The 21,672-nt window shown below is 49.0% G+C and overlaps 1 protein-coding gene across 12 annotated transcripts in view; it reads right to left on the bottom strand.

Moving 5' to 3' along the window:
* Positions 1-21,672, bottom strand: part of ATP11A (ATPase phospholipid transporting 11A) — a 199,689-nt gene that overhangs the window by 10,823 nt on the left and 167,194 nt on the right. For 7 of the 12 annotated variants that reach the window (XM_063651174.1, XM_063651175.1, XM_063651177.1 and 4 more), the window contains exons 19-28: positions 18,872-19,123; positions 17,316-17,502; positions 15,477-15,579; positions 15,107-15,252; positions 13,887-13,946; positions 12,908-13,035; positions 10,839-10,974; positions 4,247-4,312; positions 2,669-2,772; positions 422-587 (exon numbers count right to left, since the gene is read on the bottom strand). In XM_063651174.1, the coding sequence (XP_063507244.1) occupies positions 422-587; positions 2,669-2,772; positions 4,247-4,312; positions 10,839-10,974; positions 12,908-13,035; positions 13,887-13,946; positions 15,107-15,252; positions 15,477-15,579; positions 17,316-17,502; positions 18,872-19,123 (1,348 nt within the window). The remainder of the gene's footprint in view (positions 1-421; positions 588-2,668; positions 2,773-4,246; positions 4,313-10,838; positions 10,975-12,907; positions 13,036-13,886; positions 13,947-15,106; positions 15,253-15,476; positions 15,580-17,315; positions 17,503-18,871; positions 19,124-21,672) is intronic. The other 5 variants (XM_063651176.1, XM_054447021.2, XM_054447022.2 and 2 more) reach the window with 1 other exon arrangement.

Genomic DNA, 21,672 nt, shown 5'->3' with positions numbered 1-21,672 from the left:
CATGGGAGTGTGGAAAGTAAGCAGCTCCACCAATACCAGCATTTCCTGATACAGATGCTACCGTTTCCAGCCAAATTTACCATCCTTAAAAATTATGTAATTTAACCTTTTAAAGTAATGATTAATTTTAAAAAAGGTTTGCATTTACATGAAATAATTTGCCTTTTGTATCAGTCTTTTTTCTCTTATTTGTGTCTTATTTCAGATGACTGTTTAGGTTGAAACATAAAATTAAACATCGGTTATCGCAAATTTACCTGATGTTTAACATCATGCATCATTAGGAAACTCATTAGTGATACTTGAACTGATCACATTTTATGAAATCCAAACCTTTCACACTGTCTTTCAAAAGGGTCATCTCCCAATCCTAAGGCCAGGGCCCTGAGGCACCCCCGCCCCGGCTGGGGACACTCCATACCTGGACTCTCTCTGTTGCTGTTGGCCACAGCTGCCGGCACAGGACTTTCTTGAGGACATCGGGAAGGAGGCTGATGGTCACCAGCAGCACGATGGCCAGCCAGGCGGGCCCGCTGGACAGCATCTGGATGAACACGTAGTACATCCTCTGGTAGTTGAGGAACGGCCTGAGGGGCAGGGAAGAGAAGCTGCTGGTAAGGCATGTACTCCCTGGGGCCGGCCTCTCTACTCACTGGAGAGGCCGTTTGTTCAGGGAGTTTACACTTTTATCTGTGAGAGTTGCTTGGCAAGCCACGGAGCCTGCTCTGAATTTATCATATAAAAAATGAACGCTGAACCTCCCGGTAATGCTGGGGTAAGAGGAATGGGAGAAGGAATTCTATGAAGTCATCTCAAAGGGGACATAGAAGTCTCTGAAGTTCAGTTTCACAGAAGCAAAAAAAAAAAAAGGCCACAAAAAAACAAAGGGATTGAAATACGGATGTTTTTCTATCTTGAAGTCTCGGATGGGAAGGATGTGCCGAGCACTTGTCGTTAGTACAGAGCAAGCAATGACTTCTCTCCCCAGAAAGAGGATAATTCAAAGACGTCTGTGTCAGGCTCCATGAGGGAGGCTGGCAAGGATGCAGGGACCGGTGACCTGCAGCCAGCCCGAGTCCACAGGTCCACGTCTATATGTGCCTTCTGGTAACGTTTCCTGATCGCCTTTCACATCCCAGGCACTATGGATGGTGGCAGAGACACAGAGATAGGGCCCCACCTCCAGGAAGCACAGTGAAACTGGTGAGTGGACAACAGGAGGGAAACAGGAGCAGGGCATGGCGGGTAACGGGAGGGACACAGAGCTGCTGGCAGACCTGGGAAGAGGCTGGGGGCACCCACGTGGTGCTGGTGGCGGGCAGGAGGATGGGGTCTCATCACCAAGCGGTGGTGACATGGTGAACTCCCAGCACGTCAGAGACGCGGGGTCAATGTTTTAGGAAACAATGTGAGAGGCTGTGGTTCTACCAAGGCTGAGGGGCTGTGGCTCCTTGGCTGCAAAGCCCAGGAGCTGGTCAGAGAGGTTTGGGATGGAATCTTCCTCTTACAGAGCCATGGCCTTCAGGGCTGCTAGAATGGCCCGGCTCTCTAGAGCTAGGCAGGGTTCTCTGGGGCTGGCAGGGTGACTGACATCCTCCAAGCTCGGCTCTCATCTCTGAGACTGTGTAATGCAACCTGGGGCCACCAGGGGCCGCTGGCTGAACGAGAGAATCCGGAGGGACGCTTCCTGAGCTGAGAATCCCGCCCAGGTCAGGGGCCCTGAGGGATCCTCAGCAGGTTGCTGGCTTCCCCTAGGCCGGCTACTGACGCCAGGTCTGCAGAGGGCTGTGGCAGAGGCTGCTGAGCTGGGGCTGAGATTGGGACCTGGTCCTGGGCCCACCACTCAGCATCGTTTCCTGGCTTACAGTGACAGTCTCTAGACTGACCACCCTGCCTATGTCGCTCTCACCAGCTCAACACGCAGACACCGTGGGGTTTTTAAAAGAGCCACTCAACTCTGCTGTGCTCTGCCTCGACTGACCATGACAGCCTCAAGCCAGGATCCTCACGGCTGGCGGTCCAGGAGGCCGCCAGGCCTGCTCTGCAGCCGGGTCCGGGCCCCTCTCCGCTGGCCACGGCTCCCACTCACGGAGGACCTCCTGCCGCCCGGGCCTGCGTGCCTGCTGCTCTCCCCCGAACCAGAGGCTCCCCCAGGAGTCAGGCTGCTGCGGGCAAAGTCCAGCCCCACCATGCCTGGGCCCCATCTTGCTGTGGGGCGTGAGGATGGAGTGAGACAGGACCTGTCAAATGCCTGGGCAGTGCCTTGTTGTGGGAGGTGGTTACTAGCTGGGACTTGCTGTGATGATGGTGCTCTTCTTCCAGGTTTCAAATTACTGTTTCTGAAAAGTCACCTCTGGCCTTGCAATCTGACATAGGTCCCCTGGTATAGAATCCTGGTCTGTTCCTCCATATAACTAACTCGTCACAAGCTGTTATCAGTTAGCGTCTTTCTCCCCCTGAAGATGCAAGTCATAGGAGCAGGGACCCCCCAGTGTCTTGCCCCCGACTGTATCCCAGGACCCCACATGACGCCCAGCACACAGCAGGTATTCAATAAACACTTGCCCCAACCAGCGAGGCTGCACGGAAAATGTGTCTGCAACCCTTGATAAAAAAATAACAATCACATGATATTTATCAGATTATCAGCTACTTATCAGAAATTTACCAGATCACTCCTCCCCAGAGAAGCGAAAAGATGACGTAGAACAGCAGCGACCCCCAAATGACAAAATGGTTGATCCAAGTCCAGTAGTGTGTGTCTAATGCAAGCTAAAAGGAAAAAAAAAAAAAAGGGCAGTTAACGGTGTCATCCGAGCGGTCAGAATGATCGTGATGGGCAGGACAGAGAGCCAGGGGGTGACGAAAAACTAAACCAAACACAAGATCCAGCAATGACAACTCAATGCCTGCAAAAAACGGCTCAGGAAGACAAAGCCACGCCTCACACCGCTCAGGAAGACAAAGCCACGCCTCACACCGCTCAGGAAGACAAAGCCACACCTCACACCATTCAGGAAGACAAAGCCACACCTCACACCGCTCAGGAAGACAAAGCCACACCTCACACCATTCAGGAGACAAAGTCACACCTCACACCATTCAGGAAGACAAAGCCACACCTCACACCATTCAGGAAGACAAAGCCACACCTCACACCATTCAGGAAGACAAAGCCACACCTCACACTGCTCAGGAAGACAAAGCCACACCTCACACTGCTCAGGAAGACAAAGCCACACCTCACACTGCGCGTGGAGAGGAAGAACGTGGGGACGCCACAGCCCTGGGTCCTGGGGAAGCGAGCCATGGATGTATTTCCCAGATGGCAGCGTGCGGGCCACAGACCAAGGTGTTGTTTATATCACCACCGAAGAAAGTCATTCAGATTAAGGTGTTATGTCTCTACTGAAGAAAGTTACTTCTTAAAATTTTTTGGAGACAGTCTCCCTCTGTCGCCCAGGCTGGAGTGCAGTAGTACGATCTTGACTCACTGCAACCTCCACCTCCCAGGTTCAAGCGATTCTTGTGCCTCAGCCTCCCAAGTAGCTGGGATTACAGGCGCGTGCTACCACGCCCGACTACTTTTTGTGTTTTTAATAAAGACGGGGTTTTGCCATGTTGGCCAGGCTGGTCTTGAACTGCTGACCTCAGGTGATCCATCCACCTTGGCCTCCCAAAGTGCTGGAATTACAGGCGTGAGCCACTGTGCCTGGCCAGAAAGTTACTTTAGAGTCAGGTGTTGTTTATATCACTATCTAAGAAAACCACCTTAGGAATGTTTTGGTATCACTCTTTAAGACTCAGTCTGATAGGTTTTGAGATTTCATAATGATATATTCTGTATAGAATTTCACTGGACTTTAAAGAGTGAAATTTTCCAAAATACATTAATTTGTTTCAATTAAAGTGTATTTTGATGGCGCTGGGGGGAGGGCTACTTGCCACTGAAAACAATTCTAGCCTGAATTCTTTCCCAAAGAAGCAGCTTGCTCCCAAGGTTACCTTCGGTGTAGCTCTGGGGTTTGCACGCAGGGTGGCCGGGTGTGCTGAGTGGCTGTGCATTACTTGTCTAAACAGCAGGACGAGGATGCCCAGGGGTGCCCCAGGAGCCAGCCAAGGCTGGGTGGAGAGTGGCTTCCAGCCTCAGTACGGAGTTATAATTCAGAGAGCTCAGAGCGCGTGAGGCCTACACTGCAGGGGTTCACTGTGGCTAGGGGAGGAATGTGAGTGCGAGACCACTTACCTTTAGTGTAACTGTGAACACCATCACGGTGAATACCAGCGTCCCAAACGTCCAGTTTCCAAATATCTGTTTGGGGAAAATAGTCCAAGTCATCTCGTTTTTATGTATTTTTTTTTCTCTTTCAAAATCAAGAGTTTTAGAAAATACACCTCATTTTCCTTGCGTGCCAACACTTCAAACCCCAAAGATATAAGCACTATATTTTCTTATTATCACATAAAAGAATATGCAGCAGCCCCCCAGAGCACGGCAGGACGCCCCCATTTCCCGGCTGCATCTCCCACCACCAGTTCTGTGGCTTGGTGATGGGCTCAGAGCCCGCCTATCTGCAACTTGCTGCCCGCTCCTGACACTGGTCCTGCTCAATGCTCTCAGCCATAACAGATGTCAGTCCCAAGGTCTCAAACCGAGCACAAAAACTCCCTCACAGCTGGCATTTAAATATCCATAATGCAAACTCGGGTACACGCGAACCTCCTTTTTCTGTTTTGTGTTTTACGTAGAAGAGATAGTTGCCTGATTACCCAGCTACATTCCACGAGTTTCAGGAACAAACTCATAGATTGTGTCTGTTCCCTTCTGAACTCAGCTCAGACTCCTGCCTGCTGTTGAAGAACAGCGGCGGAAACGTTATGTGAGAAAATGATCAGGGGAAACACCCCAGGCACCCACGCGGAGGGGGAAGCCTGGGGGCTTCCCTCGGGGAACCTCCCTCAGGACAGAGAAGACAAGCCGGCAGACAGGACAGGGCTGGAGAGAGGCTGCCCCGCACGCGGCCAGAACCACAGATCCGCCAGCAGTCATGCCCAGGTGGCCGTGGAAGAGGGAAGGTCAGTGGGACCCACGAGCTGCCAGCTGGCAACGCAGCACACAGACACACACAACCCGTGAGGACAGCGCGCCCGACCCGTTAGGACAGCCTGCCCGACCCCCTAGGACAGCACGCCCGACCCCTGAGGACAACACGCCCGACCCCTGAGGATAGCATGCCCGACGCCTGAGGACAGCACGCCCGACGCCTGAGGACAGCACGCCTCTCTACCGCACATGAGGCACAGGCCAGAAAGGGCTGCTGCCTAGACCCCCGCCTTGGGGAAAACCCCCGACTGGAAACTTGTTTCGGGAGAACCTGCTTTCCTTCCGGACGCTCCCGCGCTGTGGCCCAGACAATTTCTAGTTTGTCGGATTCCGTGAACTGCACCTCGCAGGGAATCTTATTTTATAAACAATTAAAAAGTGAGCCGAGAGTGGTGGCTCATGCCTGTAATCCCAGCACTTTGGGAGGCTGAGGTGGGCGAATCACGAGGTCAAGAGTTTGAGACCAGCCTGGCCAACATGGTGAAACTCCGTCTCTAAGAATACAAAAATTAGCCGGGCGTAGCGGCGCACGCCTGTAATCCCAGCCACTAGGGAAGCTGAGGCAGGAGAATTGCTTGAGCCCGGGAGGCGGAGATTGCAGTGAGCAGAGATCACGCCACTGCACTCCAGCCTGGGGAACAGAGCACAGACTCTGTCTCTTAAAAAGCTGGAATACAAATGGCTGTTCTTCAGAATTCATTTTCAACCAAAACAATATACCTATCACCATACCCCTTGATTCAGCTGAGGTGAGGGTGTAGGCTACAGTCCTCCGACATGGTCAGTGGGATAACATCTTACTTGTAGATTCTAGAAAAAAGTGTTAGGACCTTTTGTAGTGAACACCGGCTTCTTAGGGGCCCCCATCAACACATCCTTCAGTTTTTCCCTCACTTCCTCATCGTGATCAAAAGTGGGCCTCTTCCTTCTGGCTTGGAAATGTCTGGCCAACAATGTCACTCAAATCTACACACACTTGTGGTTCTCGGCCGGGGCAGCCTTGCCCCCAGGGACACCTGACCGTGGTGGAGACATTTCTGGGGCGTGGGGTCTGCTAGCTTTGGATGGGGGGTGGAGGGGCTGCTGAGTACACACGACAGTGGCCCACAAGGATGTACATCTGGCCCCAGTGTCAGCAGAGCCCGGGTGAGAAGCCTGTTTCGCACTCACCAAAAAGCGCCATCTCCTCATGACTTAACTTCTGGGGCAGGAAAATATCATGCCTCTAGGAACAGCTGTGGCTTGGCAGCAGCCTACAAGCGCATGTGGCCAGCAAGGTGCTGGAGGGCAGGAGGCTGCTGTGCTGTAACTGGAAGCTAATGCTTTCAGCCAAGTGGTGCCTCCACAGCAGGTGAGGGCGGCTTTGCACCCAGACAACCACATCAGCTGGGCCCGGAGGAAAAGCCCCTCACGCTGCCCAGCTCTCCTCTTCCTCCCCCAGGCCTCGCCTTGGCCATCCCAACACAGAACTCTGAAAGAGTTAGATGGCAGCAAGACATGAACTCAAGGGTGCCCTGTGAAGCAGTGTGTGTCACCAACAGCGCCACAGGTGATAACTGCAGTCAACTCACACGCCCTCCTCACTGTCCCCTCTCCCTGCTGTGAGCTGAGAAGCTGCCTTTCTAAGCTCCCAGCTGGGGCTCCCTGGGTTTAGGGGGTCATGGCAGAGCTGGGGTAAGGAGTCAGGCCTCAGGATGCCTGGTCCTGCAGAGCACATGGGCTACAGCTGCAAGCTTTACAGGTGAGGAACAAAGCACAGCTATCGTGAATCCAGAATCAGGCATCTTGGTCAGGGCCCCTGAGAAACGCTGACCCATTACTGACCTGTGTCCACGTCCTTTGGAAGCTAGTCCACTGTGGAGCTATCCTGAAACGCATCTCTGGAAAGCCCTCTTATTCCCTTGGTGGCCTGAAGTGGGGCCCCCAGGTGAACTCCCGTGATGTGGTTTGGCTTTGTGTCCTCACCCAAATCTCATCTCAAATTATAATCCCCATGTGTTGGAGGGAGAGCCTGGTGGGAGGTGACTGAATCACGGACGTCCTCTTTGCAGATCTCGTTGACGGTGGGTGAGTGAGTTCTCATGAGATCTGGTTGTTTCAAAGTGCATAGCGTTTTCCCCTTTGCTCTCTCTCCCGCAGCCTTGTGAAGAAGGACCTTGCTTCCCCTTTGCCTTCCGCCATGATTGTAAGTTTCCTGAGGCCTCCTCAGACATGCTTCCTGTGCAGCCTACAGAACTGTGGGTCGATTAAACCTCTTCTTCCTAATCACCCTGTCTCAGGTAGCTCTTTAGAGTCATGTGAAAATGGACTAACATGTGCGGATAGTTTATTATTACAACTGCTGGTCGTTATTTCCATCAGATTCTGGGGGTGGCAGTCATCCCTGGCACACCAATCTCCTTTCTCAAAGGGCTTTTCACAGGGACCCTTTTTTTCCAAGTGACATCAACGCCATCCCCAGTGAAGCTCCTGTTTCTGATTTCTATGGAACCCTGTCCTTATGTGACAGGCACATCTCAGCCAAGAACCTGACCAGTGCAAAAGCCTCACTCCTTCAGCAGACCTGCCTCTGGGGCTGGCCACCCTCCACCACTGCAGGCTAAGCCCCATGCCCCCACTTCCTCCCTCCTTTGAGAATGAGTATTCCTATAGAAGCTTTCTGCTCAAAAAAGTCCTCAGACCAGACCCATTTAACTCTGATGTATAAAAACATCCCACGGCCAGCATAACTCGCGCCTTCTCAAGCTCATGGTCATGAGTGGCATCCACTGCCTCCCACCTCACCCATACATGGACCGCTCGTGTTTCAGCTGTTCTCACTGCATCCTACATCTATCAAAGCACGTTCCAAGCTTTTAACCGTTCACTTAGGAATGTCTTGCTGTTCAACAAATAACTGTTGTCTTTACATTCTCATTTGTGGCATCAAAATGATAAGTTACTATGGCTTACAACGTCAGTGTAGAAAATGCTCCACTGGTGAACTTTTGAAAGAGATGTCCATAATTCTATTATTCCTCCAATCCTACACAGGATCTATAGACTTTCCTATAGAATAATTTAGGTCTTTAAAACAAAGTAGCTCTCACCCAAGAACAATCAATCCCAGAGGGCCTCTGGACTGTAACCCCGTTGGGAGTATCCTGGTTGGAAGGGAAATTCTCAGGGGTGAGCACCCCAACCCCAAATTGCTACGTAAGGACCAAGAGGGCTGTCAGCCACTAGGACTGCCCCCAAGTTCCCTGAGTGCTGGCATCACCCTGGGGCTGCACACAGGTTCCGTGGGGGCTCAAGGTAGCTTCCAGGACGTAGCCAGGGGCTGGAGGATACAGCCGGAAGAGACCAGGAAACAGGAGCTAGTAGAAACCCTCGGATCCCAGGAAGGCAGCAGAGCCACAGTGCCCACTGACCACCAGGTGCAGCTGGCTGGGGACACGCCAGGGCTCCAGGGATCCGAGAAGGCAGAGACGCTGCAGAGGCCCTGCCAGGAAGGCTGAGAGAAGCCCCTGGCACTGCGTTGCCAGCACCTCATTCAGGAGCACAGCCAGGCAGCCCTCCTAGGACAGTGGCACCCGTGTCCTCACCCCTGAAGTCCATCTCCGGGGGCTCTTGGGAGGCACCTTCACATTCACGCTGAAATTCGGAACTAGAACAACCCAGAGGCCGCACTGGGCAACACCATGAAGTCTGGTGCCGGACGTCTGGGTGTGACCCAGGCTCTGCCCCTCGGGAGCTGACCCTGCACAGGGTGTCTAGTCTGTCTGAACTTCTCTTTCCTCAGCTTTCACATGATCTGAACGTCCAGCTGAAAGGGTGGTTGTAGTGAACCAGGATGGTGTTTGTGAGAGAAAACTGGAAAATCAAGTGTGGGAAAAAGGGGACTTGCTATTGCCATCGGCAGCCGCCAGGAGCCTGAAATCTCAGTGCTCAGGACACTACCTCTTAGTTCTCTTTAAGGGCTACGCAAGATGCTTACATAAGCCCAACCCTGAGGAAAATCTCATAAAAGATACAAAAGAATCAACAGGTAGCTCTGTTTGATGATGTTCATGGCCTGGTGGCATCCAGGAATTATTCAATTAAAATAAACGAAGACAAAGAATAAATTCTAGAACACTTAAAGCTTTTAAAACAGTGAAATAATATTTGAATGGATTCTCAAGATCGACCTGGTAAAAACTGATTTAAGTGATGACGACGGATAACAGCAGTGTTTAGTAAAGAGAAATGAAAACGACTAAAGCAGGTAAACGGTGCACAGGACACATAGCAGGACTTTTGTGTTTGAACCCAGCAGTCTGATGGACAAACACACAGGGAGAGAGAGGTCAGGCTAAACAAGGAACGAAGCCAATTTCTGTTTAGAAGTCACCCAGAAGGGGCTGCTGAAGAGGGACTTTCTCCGAGGTCAGCGCTGGCATCTGCTTGTACAGCTAGTTAAATACCTGAGGTATTTAAGCAGGGATGGTCTCTGACATCTACTGAATGCCTGGCGTGGCTCTCTCAGGAAGCACAGGGCCCCACCGGGCCTCCCACACATGCCTGTGCTGCCTTTAAAGTCGAGGGAAGCTCCCACGAATCCAGTCAATTCGGAAAACATCCCTGACTCAATGGACCACCCTGACACGGAAACCGAGGGAACACAGCAAGGATGTGCGTCAGGAGGCGCACACACCCTTCTAACACAGAGCTAGCTCCGGGGTGCGTGGGGCAGCAGCGGCTAACAGCGTTTCTACCGACAAAGCACACAGGAAGTCACGTTTGAAAATATTTTCGAGAAATATTTCATTTGTAATGCACTCCAAAAACACAGAGAAACGACAAACCCATGATTGTCTTACCATATGTGTGTTGGTAGTCATTATCTGAGGGTGGGAAGGGACGCCAGTGGCAAAAAGAAAAAAGCAAGATACAAATAAAACAAACCCCCAGGGGTTAGGCAAACAACCAGAGAGTGAATGTCCGCTAGAAAACTACAAATCTATTCACCACAGAGGAAGCCGACTAAGTATGGTGCTCGGGGAAATCTAACACGGGCTCAACGTGGAATTCATTCCCACATCAAAAACGCAATGTCTAAATGGTATAATTGTACCACTAGGTAATGAGCTGATGGTGAACTGTAAGTTACAGAGATAAAGTCTGAAAACCTCAGCAGGCCGGCCGTGCACGGTGGGTCACGCCTGTAATCCCAGCACTTTGGGAGGCCGAGGCGGGCAGATCACCTGAGGTCAGGAGATTGAGACCATTCTGGCTAACACGGTAAAACCCTGTCTCTACTAAAAATACAAAAAGTCAGCCAGGCATGGTGGCGGGCACCTGTAGTCCCAAGTACTTGGGAAGTTGAGGCAGGAGAATGGCGTGAACCCAGGAGGCGGAGCTTGCAGTGAGCCAAGATTGCGTCACTGCACTCCAGCCTGGGCGACAGAGCGAGACTCTGTCTCAACAACAACAAAAAAAAAGGAAAAAAAAAACCTCAGCAGGACATTTCCTTACAGCAACACTGAGCACTCAGGTAACGGGATCTTTAAAGCCACCCAGAGCTAGGCACATGTGGTGATGGACCCTGCTGGGAAGCTGCGTGGGCTGCACTGAATTACTGCGCATGTGGTGATGGGCCCCGCTGGGAAGCTGCGTGGGCTGCACTGAATTCTGCTTTGGCAAAATCATCATATGGGCTTGGGAGGGTTTATTCCTAAGCAGCTAAGTCAGCGCGATCAAGCTCTGTACTGACCTGCCCGTTGCTTGTCACAGTTGTATTTTCAAACACGAAATAAGCACCAAAGAAGAACACCAGTGCGTCAAACAGTCCCAGGAGCGTCCAGTAGATGAACACACGCCAGCGCAGCAGGGCATTCTTGGCGACGTCCCTGTGTGAGGAGAAAGGTGCACAGCGTGTGTCCTCAAGAATCAGGGCCTGGCACCTCCCCCAGGCTCTGGGGTAGCCGTCCCTGGACGTTGTCTTCATAGGATAAGATGTGCGTGGCCAGTAAACGTCAAGTTTGTGCTCTGGCCACAAATGTGGCATGTTCGTCACAATCAGCATTTCACTACGCACTCATGTCCTTGGCTAACTTTTGCTCAGATATTTTCTCTCATATTCACCGCAATATTGTCGTCGGCACAGAGATGCTGCCACATGCTGCTGCTTCTGAAAGTAATAAACAGAGAACACAAGGCACACACCTGACATTCACTGAGCTTGTGACACCTTACGCCTGATGTGACACCTTATGCCTGCTGTGACACCTTAAGCCTGCTGTGACGCCTTATGCCTGACGTGACACCTTACACCTGACATGACACCTTATGCCTGACGTGATACCTTACACCTGACATGACACCTTATGCCTGACGTGACACCTTACACCTGTTCAGTAAGACGATTTGCAGGATTCCTCTCAGACACATGTCTAGAACAGTATATCTTCTCCCGTTTTCTTAGATTTATTCCCAATTATTAAAGATGTACAACAAACTCAGAAGTTTGCCTTTTTATCATTGTCCTTAATCACCTACAGTGATTATTTTTGAATCCAAACTGTCAGGATCCCATAGAATGGCTAAATATTCTGATGAGGGCAGTGAAGCTGATGCACGGATTCCTGCAGAATCCCAGGCAGGGAAGTGAGTGGTCTTGGCTATGGTGGTGGATGCAGGAAACACGCATGTGAGAAGACTGCACAGAACTGAACACACACATACACGTGTCATGTACACACACGTACATGAGTGCAGGGAAAGCTGGGTGATCTGAATAAGGGAACGGGTGAACGGCACCAACATCAATACACTGGATGTGATGCTGGACTGCAGTCTCTTGTGTGTCACCACTAAGGGACATAGGATCAGGGCCCACGGAATCTATTATTTCTTACAACTGCATATGGACGTAAAATTATCTGCAAAATAAAATTTTAATTTATGATAGGGTTTGGCTGTGTCCTCACCCAAATCTCATCTTGAATTGTAGCTCCCATGATCCCCACGTGTCATGGGAGGGACCTGGTGGGTGGTGACTGAGTCATGGGGGCGGTTTTTTCCCATGTTGTTCTCGTAATAGTGACTAAGTCTCACGATATCTGATGGTTTTATAAAGGAAAGTTCTCCTGCACACGCTCTCCTGTCTGCCACCATGTAAGACGTGCCTTTGCTCCTCATGCCTTCCGCCATGACTGTGAGGCCTCCCCAGCCATGTGGAACTGTGAGTCCATTAAACCTCCTTCCTTCATAAATTACCCAGTCTCAGGTATGTCTTCACAGCAGGATGAAAATGGACTAATACAATTTAAAAGACCATGGAAAACAGTAACATACTGAATCTGCCAGAGACCTTGGGGGGCATTTCTGAAATAGCAGAAAAATATCTCTTCCATATTATTAAAAAAAATAACGGGGAGAAAAGACACCCTGAAACCAGCTCTGTTAATTTTTGTTTTTTCTCACTGAATGGAACACACACGGTTTTAAAGGATAACTTAGGCCAGATTCCCTAGGGTCACAACGAGGAAGACGCTTGTACCCCGGCTCCCTCAGGACTGTCAGAAAGCACAGGAAAGTGCAAACTGGCTCCACACAGACGTTCCAAATGCAGCATAAACCATCCAGCAAGACTTGAAGAATCTCCATTTGAGCTATGTTGCTTCCAGTTTCAACAAGCTCCTGACCAAGCAAGAGCATTAGCAGATGCCGAATGCTTCTGGCCCTTAACTGGGGTCTGCCAGGTGGCTATTGGAAGGAACTGCCAGAGTGCTGCCTAGTTATTCTCTCTGCTCTCAGGAGAGGCTGTTTGGAGGATGGTACCTGTACAGGGTCGGGTCTCTCTTGAGCACGTCGATGCCAACATGCTGCTCCATGAGGCTGTACAGGAGGATGGGGAGGGAGGTGAAGCTGATGTTGTAGAGGGTCAGATACGCGGTGTCGTACAAAGTCTGTAAGAGGAAAGTCACAAGGAAGCGGCACCTCAGTGCATTGTTACAAACTTTTTGGATCTTTTGATTAAATACATTTTCTTTCTGAAATGCATAGAAAGACCAGAGCACTTTTCAAAGCTTAACAATATAAACTAGGGTCTGTGATATCAACTGTGATTTCAGGATGAAAGTCACAGCTGGCAAAAAGCCTAACACTGATTCATCCCATTCTATCAGCACAAACTTCAAGGAAAAAAAAAAGGAAAAAAGTCACAGAAAACATTTGCAACTCTGATTGCCATCTTCAAGCTTCAGTGACTCTGGTCCCAGTCACTCCCATGAAGGCAGTTGGCCCGCCAGCCACTGAGCACACATGTGACAGAAGGAGGTGTCCGTCTAGGGCAGATGCCTGGGGAGTCCTCCACCCCTCCCGGATGGGAACTGTCTTCTTCCCCTATGGGCACATTGCATGTGTTAACGTGCCGGGCACCGCGGTGGCCCATGTCCACAAGGACCTCGAATTGGAGTTAATTCTTGCAGTGGCGTTAGGATGCCCAGCCTGGCACTGCTGGGCCCTGAGGAGACCACATCATCACTGGCCCGCATCTCAGGGCCACGGCAGTTTCAGAAGACATGGAACAAGCGGCCTCCAGGATGGCAACTCCTCAGCTCCGTGGCCCCCCTCTCCCCACGACTGACCCTTCACCCCCACCTGACCCTTCACCCCCAACTGCTGCTGGGCACCCTGGCTTCCTCGTGGTGCCAGGGAGTGCTGCTCATTCCCAAGTCTCCCCTCCCCCCAGCAGCCACCCACCGGAGGAAGGAAAAGAAGGCTCAGACAGCCTGTCCCTGAAGACCCTAGGACTGACCTGTTGTGAAAACCCACAGAAGAACTGGTATAAAAACTGAGGGAAGATGAAGCAGACGTTCTGAAAGGCAAGGCAGAACCGTTAGTTTGGTGATGGGACAGAGGGAGGCAGCCGCCACCTACCAACGTGGCCCGCCCCATACGGGAGGAGGGATCCACGTGCGCCCAGCGTGCGGCAGAACAGCACTAATGGGTTCTAGAAAGCTTTCTCTTATTTCAGGGGCAACTGAAATGCACATGTGACCACATTTTGGCCACTCAGGACAGACAACATATAGGGGAAATTTGTCAGCTCCAAGAGAAACAAGCAGGCAATGCAGGTATCAGTATAAACGGGAAAGAATCGAACTGCACAGTGAATAAGGAATTCTAAAATACCCTTCCTCAAACATTTCCACCTGAAAGGTTCTCACTGGTTCCACACTCAATTCTGTGGAGGGGAGAAAAGGGCTGGGGGTCTCCTCCCGTGGCACAGCAGGCCCTCCTCATCCTTGGGGGTAGGGGTCTCCTCCTGCGGCACGACAGGCCCTCCTCATCCTCAGGGGTACATTCCCAGACCCTGGGGGGGGGATGCACAATCTGCGGATGGGCCTGAACCCTGTCTACGCTGTAGATGGGTATGTGTGTTCCTACACATACACACCCACGATAAAGTTTAATTTATAAAGTAGGTGCAGTAAGAGATTAACAACAAAACATAGAATAACTATAATAATATAACGTAATCAAAGTTACATGAATTTGGTCTCTCCCTCCTCCTCTTAAAATATATTATTGTGTCCTATTCACCCTTCTTCTTGTGATCTGTCAACCTCGTCACCAAGACAGCTACAGAGCGACTGAGGGGCAGGTAGTGTACACACAGCATTGGCACACTGGACAAAGGGACAAGCCACATCCCAGGAAGGAGACAGCAGGACGGCATGAGACTTCATCACGCTGCTCGGAATGGCATGCAATTTAAAACTTAGGAACTGTTTATTTCTGCAGTTTTCCATTTGATATTTTTGGGCATGGGTTGACTGTAGGTAATGGAAACTGTAAAAAGCGAAGCCACAGCTAAGCAGGAGATGACTGCAATCAGATTCAACCTTTCCTTTCTGACAGTTGCTGCTTGGAGATCAATGACCTCTTGTGGCATCAAGTGGCTCAGACAAGGGTCGTGCCACCCTGTGCATGATCTGCTGCTGAAACCGTGAGGGGGAGCGGCGATCCTCCTACCTTATAAAAGAAGTACTGCACGAGCTCAGATATCCTAATGTAATAAAAATGCCCGTGAACAAGCAGCATCTTCTTCAAATGCTTAAACTTTGGGATTGCATAGTCGCTGTTCCTGGCAGCCTGGCGGCCTTCCTTGCCGATGACACCTAGAAGATGGAGGTGAAGGAGCTGAAGAAACGCTTTCTGCACACCACACACAGGGCAGGGACGGGGAGAAGAACGGATGAAACCATCATCATGAGCCTTCCCGGTCACACACGAGGGTGGTGACGGGGGTGTCCTCAATGCACCTGCGTGCTGCCATGGGCCTTTGTCTAGCAGAGGGGTGACCTGGCCACCAGGATGTGCCAGCAGGAAGGACGAAGCTCACCTATGCCCACGTGCGCTTCCAGAATCATGCTGACATCATTTGCACCGTCGCCAATTGCTAACGTGATTGGGTGCTCTTTTGAAAATTTGATTAATTTAACAATCTGCAAAAGAAAGAAATGAGGAATTTATCTTCTCTGTTTCACTTCTGAACAGGTTATTCATTCACTAGGCAGAAATAACAAAGTTGAAAAGCTGGCCTAGGCAAATAAAAAAATTAACTACTTAGAGCTAATTTATGACATTCTGTCTGTTTTCTCCATATAGGATAAAACCTTTTTCATATTGAAAGCAAAACAAAATAAAGTAAAAGAAATGAGGTATGATTAAAATGACGTGAGCTGGAAAAGGCTAGTAGACAAACTTTGGCGGTAGAGATGTGAGATATATGAAGTAGCTTGTAGTTATTGTTATATTCACCTATTTAAATATATGGAAAAGTGTGTAAATCCTGGGAAAATATATTTAAATATACAGGGGCAAATGTGAACCCTGCATTCTGTAAGATCACTATTCCAAGGTACTTCAAGCTATTTGGTATAAAGCATCTATTTCTAAAAATAAACTATTCCTAATGCTATTTTAATTTTCAAATTTGTAACGTGCAAAATCAAATATGACAATTTTATGTAAAAATAATTTCCAAGTTTTCAGTCAATTTCTTTAAAATCTTTTTCCCCCCCATCTATGTGCCTAAATGTAACGGTTCAATATATAAGACTGAAGAGATGGGGGGAAACATGTGGGTGCCTTCTTGTTTCACGATAGGAGACTGAAACCCAAGTTAATTTGTATGAAATGTTTCAAAAGCCAGTTGAGAACTTAAAAAAGTACTATGGAATACATGAAGAGCAAATGGCAAATCCTTAATTGCTGTTCCGTTCGGGAAGTAATTCTGTAAGGTTTATGTGCAGTTACACATGTGAGGGAGAGGAGGACATCAAACCGTCTTCTCACATGGAAGGTCTGTGAATGCTCTAGGCTCAGCTTGTCATTCTGAGGACCCTGGTTCTGTGGTTTTAGTGAAATTGACAGATTAGTGCACCACATGCACAAAGGCTCAACTTTTCACCTCCTTGGTTTCCAGAGTCTGTGTGAGATGTATTTTACCTTAACCACTGGGTTGCTCTGACCAATTATGGATTTATTCATGAATAGTTCAAGAGAAACTGGCCTATCATATCTAAAATGTGGTATAACAAAGTCGGAACTTTTCTAGGCTTCCTGATACCAGAAGGACATCCATGTTTACACGTATATTCCATAGTGCTTTTAAAACTATTTAAAGAAAAAACTTCAGGTGTGTGTTTCCCACAAGAACATGGCCGCGTGAGACGTTTGGAGTTGGATGGACAAAACAAGTTGAATCCTTGTGGCATTTCCCAACTGCAGCCTTTTTGGCAAATTATTCCAATTTGTAAAGCTGGTGCCCTCATTTGTCTGAGAGGGTTATTTTGAGACTAAATGCATTCGTATCTGTAGGAGGCACACACTAGGTGCTCAATAATGTCAGCTCCCTTCCCTTAGTGTAGATTCTCAGGAGTGATTGAGATAGCTTTTTTTTTGTTTGTTTGTTTAACAGAAGTCAGCCAGGGCAGCTGTCTTGGCCGCTGCATCTGGAAGGGTCATACGTCTGCCTGGTCATCACCTACTAATCACGGAGGCTGGCCCAACAAGCAAAACAAGATCTGCGTTTTAAATCTCTATCACGGTTGCTTCTATTTTTAACAGGTGATACCCTGCTAGATTTTTTAACAATCTGAGGTGGTGAGACCTAACGGAAGGTTTTCAGTGTTTTGGACACCCTGACCACCAGCTATCGAGGATGGGAGGGCAGCACCTGAGCCTTCTGCAAGGGCGCCATGCGGCAGCAGAGCACCGCGCTGCAGCTCCGGCAGATTTCCAGGAAGAGCTCCCTGTAGTTGCCGGAACTCCCATCTTCTCGAGGCTTCATTATCAGAGACAGTGCAGCTCCATCGATAATTAAACCGTAGTCCTGCATATCTGCTGAAAGTCTGTTAGAGTACCTGAGTCAGAAACATTGCTCAATCACTAAATCTATAGATTTTAGAAGACTGTATTTTTTTGGATATGGACAGATGCTACAAATCCATGGGATTAGGAAACTAGTGTTTCTTCTTTTACCAATACAATTTTTATAGTATTGAACATAACATCTTTGTCAACATTTAAGAGTGTATTTTATGAAACATTCTTATTTTAGATAAAGCAAGTGCACACTCTCTTTGTGGGCTCATTAAGTCCCTGTGCTTTTGAAACAACAGGAAGGCGTCTATCTTGGGGTCTAAGATCTTGGTCAGTCTTTATTCTCAACCTTCTTGGTCACAGTCTTTACAGCTAAGTCCTTGGGTTTCTGCCTGGATGACCTAAGTTGGAAAGAATGTGGTCATAATCTCCTCTTTGCTGGGTTTCAAAATGACAAGGAGGCTGGATGCAGTGGCTCACACCTGTAATCCCAGCACTTTGGGAGGCCAAGGCGGGTGGATCACCTGAGGTCAGGAGTTCAAGACCAGCCTGGCCAACATGGTGAAACCTCGTCTCTATTAAAAGGTGAGCGCTTTTAATCCCAGCTACTTGGGAAGCTGAGGCAGGAGAATTGTTTGAACCTGGGAGGCAGAGGTTGCAGTGAGCCAAGATCACTGCACTCCAGCCTGGGCGACAGATTGAGGCTCCATCTCAAAAACAAAAAACAAAAAAAAACAAACCTCTAATCCCTAAAAGGAGTTCTGCAGATTGCAGATCAGGTAGAGGAAATTATCTGTGTTATTTATGAATAACTTAACATTTGTGTAAATTAGAGAGCTGCTTTTGCTTTATCTACATGAATGAAACTGAAATGATTCAAGTAACATCTAATCTCAGATAATGCATCCAACATCAGTAAGGACAGCATCGATAAAATGTATCTGAATAAACTACTGAATATTCTTGGGAAAAAAACAACTCTTGGGCATGTACTGCTTTGTCTTAGACGAACAACCATGCATTATTAATATCTCCACTTCCTCCAGCAGATGCTTGAAGGTGCCTGAAGCAGAGCCCCTAAGTCTCAGAAGCAGATGAGAATTATTATCCCACTCAAAATATTTTATCAATCATGTCTTTTTGCATCTGTTAGCCGGCAGTGTGAAACTGAACATACACACATACACACAAATATGTGAAAAAGAGACGTCACAATTGCTGGAAAAAACAGCCCGTTTTGTTCCCAGTGTTCACCTGACTCCTAAGAAGCTGACATTAACGCCCCAGGGGAGAACCGAATTCCCAGTAGAGGCAATGCGGTTCCCCAACTTGCAGGCGAAGGCCACTGGGTCTGAAGCCCCTTTTGCGGGAGTGTGGGGGCGGGGGCGGGGGCGGGGACGCGCTGCCTACCCGGAGAAGTTGTCTCTGGTCAGGCTCCCGCTGTGGCGCAGGACCGTCTTGCTCAGCTCGAACAGGATATCGTGCAGGCTCTGCTCCTCGATCCTCTTAGTGGTCAGTTCCAGCAGCTGCGTGTTCCTGCGGAAGAGCTTGCAGGCGTAGCACGTGGCCGCGGCCGTTTCCATCTTGTCTCCCGTGAGAACCCAGACCTTGATCCCGGCCTTCTGCAGGGCCTCGATGGTGTCCGCAGCTTTCTCCTGCAACCTGAGGGAGGCAAAACCAAACACAGCAGAGAGAAAAGTCAGTGCTGACCCAGGAAATCCAATAAGGAACTGCAGAAACTTGCAAAGCTGTCAAAATATCGTAGCCCCTCAAAATCAAAACACTCCACACTGTGGCTCATGATCTCACCACAAAGTACTGAAGCAGCTTCTGAAGGTCTGAACTAGTGTTTCACAGCTTAACACTTCATAACAGCAGAGAGAGAAACATGGATCAAACATTTGAGAAGTAAAGGGCTGTCTTGTGTCACTGATGTCTGACAAGCCTGGAAGTTTTGTATGTAGGTGGGACTCACTACCTGGGGAGGGTTTCAGGAAATTATAACCACCACCAAAAATGTCTCAACCATGGAAAGACGGGATCTGGACTCAAGGTGGTCAGGAATATTCATTGTCTTTTGTTTTGTATAAACTGTTCTAAGTTTGTCACTTAGAACCCACTTGGGGTCCAGGTACCTCTAAATAATATAAAATACTGAGAATAACACTAGTGATTCTATGGCCAACAGGTACGATGGGCTTGCCACATGCCAGGCCCGTGTGACACTTCCTATGTGCAATCTTTCATGCTTACCACGATGTCACAAGTAAGGACGTTAGCATCACACCCATTTACACATGGAAAACCCAAAGCCTGCAGACGCTACAGAAGGTATCCGGGGGAAAGCGGCTCTTCTGACACCAGTCAGGCCACTTCCCTCTCCTTGGAAGAGCTGGGGTCAAACTATGTTTGCCTCATTTTGGGGCCTGCATTTTTTCTAGGTTTTAGACTTTACTTTCGTGTGAAGTAACGTGCCATGCTTCTAGAAAGTATGAAAGGAATGGATTTAAATTTTAACTGGAATGATCTGGTTAGGTTTTGGGAAGAACTTCCTAGCTAAAAGTCTCAAGATCAGACAATCATAGTATTCTACAGATGGAAAAAAATGCCTGTAATTTTATGTGTGTATATGTATGTGTATATATATGTGTGTGTGTGTGCATATATATAGAGAGAGAGTGAGAGAGAGAGAGAGAGAAAGAGAGCGAGCACGAGAGCGAGAGAACGCCTTGTTATGTTGCCCAGGCTAGGGTACAGTGCTATGATCTCAGCTCACTGCAGCCTCCAACTCCTGGGCTCAAGCAATCCTCCCTCCTCAGCCTCCCAAGTAGCTAGGACAACAGATGGGATCTCACTATGTTGCCCAGGCTGGGCTCAAACTCCTGGCCTTAATCAATCCTCCTGCATCAGCCTCCCAAAGTGCTGGGATGACAAGCGTGCTCCACCGGGCCTGGCCCTGTTTACAAGCGTGCTCCACCGGGCCTGGCCCTGTTTACAAGTGTGTTCCACCGGGCCTGGCCCTATAATTCGATTCAAAAGGAAGCTGAGGCTCAGAGATGTTTTGCACTTGCTGACTGGAGATTTTAAGGAAATAATTTATAAGCAAGCATCATCACTTCAAAGCCACTGAGACCCCGCCCACCAGCCATTAACTCTCCACTCTTCTACATTCCCAATCCAGTCAAGTCAACCTGCCCCCCACCCCAGGGGCTCTGTCCCATGTGCTCTGCCGGAGGCATCCCCACGCTCCTCCACCACGGCCTCTAAAGATCGACCCAGCTGCTCCCCAGGCAAACACCATCCTACGGACACCCCTCTTCTCCTGGACAGACAGCAGGTGAGTGACTGGCTACTAGAGCAAGGCCCCAGCTTCCAGCAGCAACAGCAGCAAAGCCTTTTGGTGGCAGTTGCCCTGCGCTCTGAAGCCTTCCCGTGTGCAAGTCGCGTTCTTTACATGGTGCTCTGTGCGCTTACTCTGGACTGAACAGGAGAGCGTGACTTCAAAATAAAACAAAACACAAAACCACCAAACCAAAACTTTTCGCTTCGCCTAATACTCCATTCAGATCGAGAACTGAAGGAATAATTTGTTCAACAAGCTCAGAAAATGCAGGGTTAGTGATGAGGATTTCAGTTTTGGACCGAAATGGATCTTAAAGACTTTCAAACTTGATGCTTTTAACCTCTTCTGGGAGATAAACTCCCAGTGAACTTTCTGAAGTTTCTGCTCATTCTCATCAATTGGGGCATTTTTTTTTCCTTCTTCCATTCCTACAAACCACTGAAATCCATGCCTTTCACTCAGCTCTGAAGGCACCATGTGGACCAGACGACTGTTTCTTAGTGGCCTCAGCCTCAAACAACTTTCAGTCCCCATTGTGGAGCTGGGGCACACTGGCAGCTCTTGCCTTAGAGGTACCTGAAAATCTGTAATTGGTAATTTTGCCCGTTATGATGATTATTAGTTTTTGTAATTTTCTACTTAAGTTTTTTCAAGTAATGATAAACACATTGAGTATGTAATGATCTAAGAAGTAATACCAGTATTTGGAAAGAACTAGCAACAAGTTTAGGAACAGAGTTAGTTGCTGATTCCATTCTAAGAGTAATTAGTCAGGCATGACTGCTCATGCCTGCAATTCCAGCACTTTCAGAGGCTGAGGTGGGAGGATTGCTTGAGGCCAGGAATTTGAGACTAGCCTGGGCAACAC

This window comes from Pongo pygmaeus, chromosome 14, assembly GCF_028885625.2.
Source record: "Pongo pygmaeus isolate AG05252 chromosome 14, NHGRI_mPonPyg2-v2.0_pri, whole genome shotgun sequence".
Classification (NCBI taxonomy): Eukaryota; Metazoa; Chordata; class Mammalia; order Primates; family Hominidae; genus Pongo; species Pongo pygmaeus.
The sequence above is the reverse complement of the archived record's forward strand: the minus strand, read 5'-3'. Positions and strand labels throughout refer to the sequence as shown.